The 10472-nt window shown below is 33.2% G+C and overlaps 1 protein-coding gene across 2 annotated transcripts; it reads left to right on the top strand.

Annotated features, from left to right (window-relative positions):
• The first annotated feature begins 2674 nt into the window (after window positions 1-2674).
• On the top strand, window positions 2675-6924 carry LOC128242138 (GTP-binding protein REM 1-like). 2 transcript variants are annotated; one of them, XM_052959195.1, is made up of 5 exons: window positions 2675-2751; window positions 2860-3540; window positions 4670-4758; window positions 5260-5443; window positions 6492-6924. In XM_052959195.1, the coding sequence occupies exons 2-5, from the start codon at window positions 2862-2864 to the stop codon at window positions 6770-6772; spliced, it is 1233 nt and encodes a 410-aa protein (XP_052815155.1). In that variant the 5' UTR covers window positions 2675-2751; window positions 2860-2861; the 3' UTR covers window positions 6773-6924. The 2 variants fall into 2 exon arrangements, with proteins under 2 accessions (XP_052815155.1, XP_052815154.1); XM_052959194.1 differs by lacking the exon at window positions 2675-2751 and having other exon boundaries at window positions 2793-3540.
• Window positions 6925-10472: the final 3548 nt, after the last annotated feature.

The following is a 10472-nucleotide window of genomic DNA, read 5'->3' as shown; positions in this document are numbered from 1 at the left end:
TATGCTGCAGCCAAATTGGTTCATCTTCTCTCGAATGTGTGGTCAATCTTTCTTGTGTGTCCGGGGTTTCGTTCAGTGTCTTTAGGGCCTTAGCCTTTTGCCTCTCAAGTAGGGTTTTGATAAAACGTTTAACTGCTTTGATAAAAGATCGTTTTAGCACTTACCCTGGCTGTACTATGCATTCCTTAAAAGATTATCTCCTTAACACCAGAGTTAGCTCGGTACGCCACAATTTTCGTAGCCATTATCAATCGGCTTGTGAACGAAGAAGGACAATATAAGTAGACATATGATGCTCTACGGAATCGATTTCATGTTGTCTTGTCCGTACGATTCATAGGTTTGCCGAGAACATGACTTCGATTAGAATATTAAGCTTCTTTCATCAGAAACGTATTAAAATGCATGTGTTTTCTGTGTTTTATCAAAGTTTAAGCGATACAATATTAATAGTTGCGTCAATTAAATGCAAATGATAAAGAAATCAACGATGAATCATAGATCTTTGGATAAGGATACCAATTAAAAATCATCGCAACGTTTAATTTCGTGCAAATGCATAGATCGTTTGAATTTGCATAAAGCAAATGTTTTTATTCCAAAGTTTTAAATAGAAATGTCCCTGAATGTTTATAGAAGAGAAATATTTTCTCCATACTCTTGAATTAAAGACTAATCGCTTTGCTAAGTGTTTGCATTTAAAAAAAAAAAAGTAAACCCTTTTTTTATTAACGCTGTTTCTGACTTTCAGGTCTAAAAACAGACTGCGCATGCCCTTTACATATTTTTTTTAATTGTTACATGTTTTGTGTTTGACAGCCGTATATTTTTATTATTCTCAAATGTATATTTGTATTAATTGTTTTCCATGCATCGCCAATTTATTTTCAAAGAAAAGGATGCTGCACTTTTCATGCATTCGGAGTATTGTCTCTTTTCTGTGTTAATCATTGCAAAAAGAGAACTTTAAGTGATCGAAAATATTCAATTTTTTACAGACTATTTATTTGATTTAGGTCAAAATGACTAATGCTAAAAGTTTCGTTGAATAAACAATGATCACCTCGATAATATCTTAATGTGCAACTGTTTCTGAATTTTATAAAAAAACAAACAACAATTGATAAGAACTAAAACGTCATATTTCGATTTCATTTAAACCTGAATTACCCTATTCCAAATTCAGAATTATTGATAAAAAAACGACATCACCTGGGAGACAAGAACAATCCTTTAGTTCATTTATTTTTCAACATTTAAGTAATGATATGGTTCTTGGCAAGTTTTTTACTAGTAATTAACATGAGCCTTTTTAAATCATTATGCCAAGAAATCACATTTAATCTTCTTATTTTTAAATAATTAGAGTTTGAAATTCAAAACCAGGTATTTCAGGCGGGCTTGCATATAGAAGCTAATATGCATATGTAGAAGTGTAATAAATAACTTTTTAATGAAGATACAATATAAACTTCAGTCAGATATTACCTAATGAAAACAAAGAAGAAGAAAACAACTACGTGTGCTTCATGATGGATTCGAACCTTAAAACCCTCGAAAGATATAAAGTTCTGTGTTAACAACATGGAATAAATATTTGAATTATTTTATTCGGAGGTTTCACTTGGGATGGGCTAGCTTTTAATACAAATTCAAATAAACATTTCGATAAAATGCATTTAACTAGACATTGATGGATGTGTTATACAATAATACAGAAGAATCATAACTATTAAACAAATTTATTCAGAAATGCTTATATTCACACAAAAAAACAGTGCAACAACTTCCTTTGATATATGCTACATTGTCATATTTAACGTGTATAAACAGTGTATTTTCCAAAAGTTCCAGAGGATGCCGTTTCTCCATATTTTCAAAATTCGCATTGTTCTAGTACATGCGTGGTTTTATTTTGTTGTTTGTACTATTTGTGTATCTTGTTCAGTTTATCTGTTCAACAATGGAGTATGAGAATATCAGCTAAAGAAACGAAACAGATGTTGTCGTTGACCCTCTGGATTGAGACACCAGTAATGTTAGTTTTGTTTTACCGCGAAGATATTTCTGGAGAAAATTGAATTAAGTATCAGTTTTTAGGTATTTAAACAAAAAGGGTTTTTGTCCTTTCGCCTGTTTGGTCTGTGTATGTTGTTTATTCGTATTGTCTCTTTCTCTCTCTCCGTATCGTTTATGTTCTAGCGTTGTGCCTCTAAATAGCAATGTTTGAGTATTTTGCTTGTCCTTGTATTTTGATGGCAATACTGAGAAACCAGGCCTGTTTTTTGTTCATAAAACAATCTCTTGAATAGTCTTAAGATCATTTCACTTCGTTACCATATATTCATTAAAACCGTGTATTGAATAAAGGGTCATATTTATACTGCATGCATACGGATGTATCGTATTTCGTTTATATATGATTTTCAACCACAATATGACACATTTATTTGCATAACATTTTAATGACAAATCCAAGTAAAATATAAGTTTGCTAATTTTCCACTCATGAACATCTTTCACATCCTAAACAACATTCATCTGCTATCTCGAGTATTGTGTATAAAAGCGATAAAACGTGCAATAATACTCAGCACCAAGTCGAACTGACCACGTGATCTCCAGAGAGCTGTAGAACATCTATCATTTCGATGCTGATCTGTCTGTTGGTATAAAGTCTTTGTTACGGCGCTACAACGAAGCTTTTATCGGAGAGGCTTCTAGTAGGAGTATCGATCTGAGAAATATCAGGTATACATTTTACTTGTAAGTGGTTAGAAGAGACATAAGATTGCCGTGTTTCCATGTGCGTTTTTTCACTTAATGATGCTGTAAATTGACTGAATGTATTGTTCATAGGAATGACAAAGAAAGCGATGAATGCAGATAAAAATGAGCGAAAACACAGTGTGCCTAAAATACGCCATGAGGTTTCAAACGACGTCAAAACAGACCACGAGGAGCGAACAGTTGCAGACAAAAACCAAAGAAAAATACAAATACTGGCATCGGAACAGGGTAGTCATAGCTCTTCCATATTAACACCAACAGCACATCATGGACGATCAAGCTCATTCCGTAGCCGACCCAGACCGAAACTGTTAAACGTTGACGGTGACCGACCAAGACGAAGCAGTTTACCATCACCTTCGGCGAACCTTCTCTCTGTATCTTTTGGCAATATTCCGAAACACAAGGAAACATCTGACGAACAGCCATTGCAAAGAGTAAGGTCATTTAAAACCACATCGAAAGGGGGCATTGTTAACAGAGGGGACTCTTTTAAACGGAGCTCTAATAGTATTAACTCAACCGGGAGTGCAATGTATAGCGAGCATGGGGGAGCTAGATCACATAACAACAGCAGACAACGAATTAACAGCACGCAATCCCGAGACAGTGATACCGCGGACAGTACGGGATCTTCTATGGATACAGTTATTCATAAAGTTGCCATGCTTGGAGACAAAGGAGTCGGAATAACGTCTTTGACCAATCAGTTTATGACATCGGAGTTTGTTGCATTTGAAACAGAGAACGGTAAGAAAATAATCGAAAATTATGTTTATAATTAAAACAAATATATAAGCAAATATTCAACATTATGATCTGTTAAGCTCTGCAATCAATATTTGCCGCCTAGGTCTTGTATCTGGCACTCATATGAGTTTTGTTTATTGTCAATACGTCAACGATCAGGCTTAAAACACATGATTTTTCTTTATTGCTCATTCCATCGTTCCATTTGACTACTAGTGAATAACACTTGAAATCTCATTGCAAACATTTCAACCGCGATGTATTTGATCTCGTCAAAATAGGATACAATCACGCGTTTGTTAAAAACATAAAGAGTTTCCGGTGTTGTGTCAAATAGTTTTGAAATCTAAACAGATTCTGGAAATAAAAAGTAAGCTTGGAAATGTCAACGTTTTATGTTTATAGTGAAGAGCATTTCAATTAGGTATTCTCGTTTGAATCGGCCTATTTATACAGAGAAATGAGTTCTGGTATTTCCCCTCGTGATGCGTTTTATCTCCGGCTCTGCAAAATAACAAAAAAATAATAAAAGGTAATTATGAACAAGTTGAATATATGACATTTAATCGTTTGAGTGTGTAGAGTCAGTTCCACTGGTGCTTACTTTGGAATCGAACTATGTCATGAGTTGCGATTGAACAATAATCAGTGATATGTCCGATTTGACTTATTAACCTCATGTTCCTAAATCTAGAAGTTATCATGCATCTTCAGAAATAAACATATTATTCCGATCAAATGGTAATTCAGAGTATCCTTGTTAAAGTGTTTAATTTTATGAGAGCAACTTTGCAAAAGCTTTTCAAACGAATGTGAACGTGCGATAATATTTTATTTAAAATAGACAAAACGAAGAAAAGAACTGAACGTACTGATTGTAGACAAGTATTACCTGTGCAACATTTATACAAAAAAAATCTCAAGGTTTTACCTCGTTTTACTAAGAAAACATTTATCAGAAAAACACAATTCGCTTAACGAATTTAAGTCTTTCAGTTTGCTTGAATTAAGTCTGATATTTTTTATCGAATCAAACATCAGATCAAGTAAATTGCCCATGACTGCCTCTGTGCATACTAGTTAGTGTTAAAGTATTTGTTTAATTACCAAGTATATATTCTTGTTTCAGATGACGATGAAACAGATCGTCACGTGACGGTTCTATTAAACTCCGAAGAGAAAACACTAAACATTGTTGACCGACCAATTAATTTACAAGTAAAAATATCTACAATATTAATCCGCTAATGTGTATGAAATATTTTTTATACGTTTGTATGTTACTTTGATAACAGCTTTATATTCTCATGAATTCCATACGAGCGGATAGAATAATTGCTTAGTATAGATTGTTTCATTTCAAATTAAATATCCTTCTGGAAAATCATTTAATTTCCCGCATGCTATTCAAATGTCAGAGATCTAATATGCAGTAATTGTTATTTCTAAAAGGCATTAAATGCGAAATGCTTTACAAATATTTTACAAAGTGAAATAACGGTTACGTTGTACCGCACTTCAACAATAAAGAACGAATGTAGTTCTGTCCCTCACAAACAGATACTTTAGATACATGATTAGAGTTAGTCTGTTGATATTAATTCATACTTAATATCTTATAATTATTATAATTGGTACATTATTTTCAATTCAAACCCGATTTCTTGTATAGCAATAAGGCTTCAACAATTACCAACAATCACTATCTTCCATTTGCAGGAGATGTCCAGCCAATCGTTTGACGCATTTGCAGTTGTTTATTCGATCACAGATAGGGCGAGTTATCAGGCGGCTGTTGATATTTTGTACCTCATACAACATCAACTTGCAATTCAAGACAAACCTACTGTTCTAATCGCAAACAAAATCGACCTTGTGAGAAAAAGAAAAGTCACGAGAGAAGGTAATATCATGTTCTTCATATGAAAAGTTCACTTTGCCTCTTGCCTTGTTTCATTCCGGTATATTAAAACACACTTCATTAATCGATGTCTGTTTGATACCGAGGGCAGGTGATAAAGAGACAAACTGACATTGTTAATAGCTTTTAAGCTTTTGATGTTGCTCCACAATGTGTTTACGTTGCACACATGTTTTATTATGTAAAAGGAATGCATCATTATCACGAAACAATCCACACGATCCACACAATGTTTGATTGGTCATTTTTTTGCTGTAATATTACGTATCGACCTTACACTCCGTTACGATCTTGTTACGACATCTATGAAAACATTGATCTGATTTTCTGTTGTTTTTTTCGGAAGAAAATGTTTTATTGAAATGCAATTCTCCCAGTGTTCTCATCTTTATTCTTCAAACTGTTATGGTATATTTACATTCAGCCAAAACATTCTGGAGGTTTTGTCGCTGTTTCAATATGACGCTCAGATTGGATCAGTTTTACGTCATTTTAACAATGGAAGACAACGCGACAACTTTTTATTATTCGTTTATACAAACATATGTTGCTGATAATCTTCTTAAACAGTAAATACACTGCTGCGGAAGATAAAACTTATTATCAAACGAATATTTGATCACATTTTACCGAATGTTCATACTGTATGAGCAATGTAGTATACGCGTGCGCATTCCATGAATCGCGCTAGCAAGGAATTATGCATCATGGCGATCACTTATTATGAACACACGAAACAATGCGATAAATTCAAAATGATTATTGTAACATGACTAACCGGTGTCGATATAAATTGGAACATAAGAGGAATGAAAAGAACATTTGGGATACTGTAATGCTTAAAACAAACCAATACATGAATATAATCTTAACAAATATATGTTCAATTGAGTGTTCAAAATCAAATCGTGTGCAATAATTTTTTTTGGCAAATCAACAACTTATTGTATAACCTTGTGAATCCTGCTGCGTCGGGTTTTGCCATGTGTCAATGAAAATATGCATGTACAAAATTGAACATACTTTTCAGAAGGAAGATCCGTAGCCAAGCAGTACACCTGTAAATACTGTGAAACATCAGCTGCTCTAAATCACCACGTAGATGAACTCCTGGTTGGAATACTGAGTCAAATCCGCCTATACAAGACCCCGGGACTACAAATGGATCCGCCTAGCTTTGATGCTAGGCCAAGCCAAAACAAGGTTGCCAAATGTTCCATGCCTGGACCAAAACGCTTGCTTAATTTCATATTTCGTAAAAAGACAATGCAACCCTCTTGCCATGAATGTGAAAATCTATTTACATTATAGTTCATTGTCTTTAACACAGTGTTTCGAAATATTCTACGTTTTGATACTTATTTTAACTATTTTCTCTACAGATTGGTGCTTGTGAAGATGAAAACTGCATACTGTTCATACTAAAATAAAATTTATGTTTAATAAATTATGTTAAATTATTTCTTATATATACTTTTTTCACGGCTTGCATGATATTGATAACAAATCCGCTTAATGTTTGGATTAATAACGTACCATATGATTTACATGTCCATAGGCTTAAATTACAATTTGTGTACACATATTTTAATAAAGATCAATAATTTATGTTAATTCATACTTACTTATTTGCAATCCGTTGAGTGATGTTGAGTGATTTTTTTTTTGAAGATTTGTTTAATTAAGTATTAATGAGCGAATGCCCGGCAAAAGTTGATTTCATTTGAAATTTTGAAGCAAGCTGGCTTCTCATGAGATATGAAACCTGGTATTTAATTGTTAACAATAAGATAATAGTTGATGAACAATGCTAATGAATACACCTTTGTTAATGTAACCGAGCGCAGCTTTTGATGTTCGTTTTTTTCCGACAACATATGATGTATCCTAATGAAATTAATTAAATCCTGACTTAAGGCGGATGTGACATATGCTCTATAAATTGTTTCACCTATTCAAAGTGCCCATATCATCACCATTGATGGCATCTGTTTAGTTTAACAGACAATACAAAAACATTTCAATATTGACCAGATGAGAAACATTGCAATAAATTTGCTAGAGAAGACAAGATATGCAGTATAAGATCAGCAGTGTTCGGGATATTAAACAAATTGAAACAATAAACTATCCTAAAAGACCTTTCCTAAACGATTACCTCTAAATTGATAAGTGCTGTTACCTCGAGAAGTATTTCACTAGACTATTTTAGAAACACACATAACAATTCCAACACATGTGTTTGTTTACTGTTTACATCCAATGCATAGAAGGAGCATTCCTCTAAGCAATTTTGGAAAAAAATATATATCGCAAGAGTGATATTTGGTCCAAACCTGAACTCCTCCTGGTGAACTTAGTAACGTATTGTACGATACCACCAACATCACTGCCAAATAAATCAATATAATGGCATTATTGTATTTTCATAAATTTAGTGTCACTGTTTCTTCACATTTGATATTAAACGGAAATCAGCCTTAAAACTTCTAAGTATTTTTAACGGTGGGTCAGAGCCTCGAATTACATTATTTAATAAAATAGATCCTTAACGGCGAATTCTTTTTTTTTACCACACATTTAATGGAAATCTGATCACGCAGTCATCCAAATGGACATTATTCATTCTTTGCTGCAGTTCAAAGTTAAACTTATTTTGTATTTAGTATGTTTGCACTGAAATTGCCGTATCTAAACAATTTGTCGAATACTTAGTATACGATAATTCTTCCTTCATTTGATACATGAAGCACGGAAACTTTCAACGTTTCTATGATTGTTTTCTGGTGAAGTTATTTCAATTAGTTTGATAATGTGAGCAACACACAGGTTTACATGATTAAGACTTTAATATTTGACTTGGCGTATTTAGTACTTGATTTCATTTTAAATGGATATTTTATACAGATTCTATTTGACATTTATTGTTACAAAAAAAAGTCCAATGCGTTAAATTGATTCAATTAGAAGTTTTAATCTTGGATTCAAGAAGACCCCGGGTGAGCTCTAACTTTTCCCACGGACACATGATAAGATGAGGTTTTAGACGAGCTTCCTGGATCTCAGTCTTATCAAATGAAAACAATCAAGTTTGTCTTCGCATATTTGTAATTTTTCTATCTGATAGAACATCCAGCAAACTTAAATCCAAAAAGTATATCTTTTATAAAACCTCTTGAAAGAAGTCTCTTGGATGACATACTAATCTAAACTTAATAAGGACGTAGTTTTCTCGCTTTGAAGAGACAATTAGTGACACAAATGCATAACAACGTGTCTTCGGGAAGTGATTTCATATAAGACATCCTTTACAGAATTAACCCCAAGTCATCTTTTTTAGAGTGTCAAGTGCTTTTTCTATCTAATGATGTTTTTTTTTAAAGGAATTACATTTCAGTTGCGTCTTACACATTCTTGTTAAAACATAAACACTATTATATAACAAAAATACCATAGAATGACATTTTTGATTAATTCAAGCATTGTGTTATGAGAAGATTGCAGTTAACTGCTGACAACTCATTCTTCTGATATATTGTTGATACGTAAAGTTGATTTTTTTTTTCAAAATATTGCTCCATTGAATAGAATGTTATCATCACAAATATTGATTACATAATCATCTTCATCAACGTTATCACATTGTTTTGTTTTGAAAGTTTCCGTTGATAGATTGTTTCGAGACAGGTATATTTGAGCAAACATTTTAATACCATATCATAATAATTCAGTAAACACATTTCTTCCTTTGTTTGGGTTTGAGATGTGTTTGGGCTTTTATCGCTTTCCCCAGCTGTAATTACAAGCAATTTGGCCTGAACTGTATTGACATCACATCTTTCCCGTAGAGTAAAATATCCGATTTCCATGACCCAGGACAAAATATGACAGATAAATGTACCTTTGATTATCATGGGACTTCTGCTTACTATATCCTTATCTTAGCTTATACATAATTTACGACAATGCTTAGAGCATGTGAATGATATTCTTCGGATAATGGCTATTCTAACAAAACGTTTAAGACCAATAAGAACTTGTGTGCTGTTCTATGTTTCTCGTTTGTGAATTTGTGTTCTATGACTTTGGCGTTGCCCATTGCCACTAAACCGGGTTTATGTTTAAACATTTTGCTACTGAGCATGTTTTTGTAGCCTTTTGCATATATACTGACTCTGTCATAATTGTCAGCAACGCTCAAGATATTATTAAAACCTCATGGGGTAACATGAAAACCTTAGAACGAATCATGCCTACAGTAAGGGTGTTATTTTCTTCCCAAGTATAGTTTGGTTAAAACACCATTCAAGTGCTATTTTTTATTTTGTTTTTAAATTTAGCACGGGTTTCTTTAGCAGATGCTATTTGTCTCATTCGGTTTACTGGCTTTCACCACTTAAAACAACACCAGGACTGTGTATCAACCTCTTGAAATACTTGCAAATAATGATTTTCCTGAGGAATAAACTCATGTGTTAACACTTAAACGCTTTAAACAACTTTTACAAAATTGAATCAGTAGAAATGGCCACGCACTAAATGACGAAGCCAAGACCTGTGCAACCTTAAACTTTCACACCAGTTAATGTTACTGTTAACCGAGGAAAGCATGTGTTATGGCATCAACGGGATTTATCAAGGGCTACAGTAAACGTATAAAACAACGGCAGAAAAAAAACAACACGAAAACAACAACAAATATTACAGATTACTTACAGACAATAAAATGCCATTATGTATGGTGTGTATGCGGTTTGTTAAGAAAATATAGTTTACTTTATATGTCAGCTACAAAAGTATGACGAAAAAGTTAAATTATTATACAGCATACACCGATTGTACGTTAAAGTATTGAATGTGTGTCTTTGAAACTTTAGATTGATTTATTCGAAAGGCTGAAGGCTATCCGAAAACGCATGTGTCTGGTATTAAAGTGGAAATGCTGCTGTTATAAGGCAAATTGATGTTTATATTAGTTTTAATTTATTGATCGGACTGATATAATATTCCG

Source organism: Mya arenaria, chromosome 8, assembly GCF_026914265.1.
Source record: "Mya arenaria isolate MELC-2E11 chromosome 8, ASM2691426v1".
Classification (NCBI taxonomy): domain Eukaryota; kingdom Metazoa; phylum Mollusca; class Bivalvia; order Myida; family Myidae; genus Mya; species Mya arenaria.
Note: the sequence above shows the minus strand (reverse complement) of the source record. Positions and strands in the feature narration are given on the sequence as shown.

Coding starts and splice junctions, on each gene's coding strand:
- LOC128242138 (XM_052959195.1), top strand. CDS start 2,862: ATGACAAAGAAAGCGATGAATGCAGATAAAAATGAGCGAAAACACAGT. Junction 3,541..4,669: donor TGCATTTGAAACAGAGAACG/GTAAGAAAATAA, acceptor TTCTTGTTTCAG/ATGACGATGAAACAGATCGT. Junction 5,444..6,491: donor AAGAAAAGTCACGAGAGAAG/GTAATATCATGT, acceptor CATACTTTTCAG/AAGGAAGATCCGTAGCCAAG.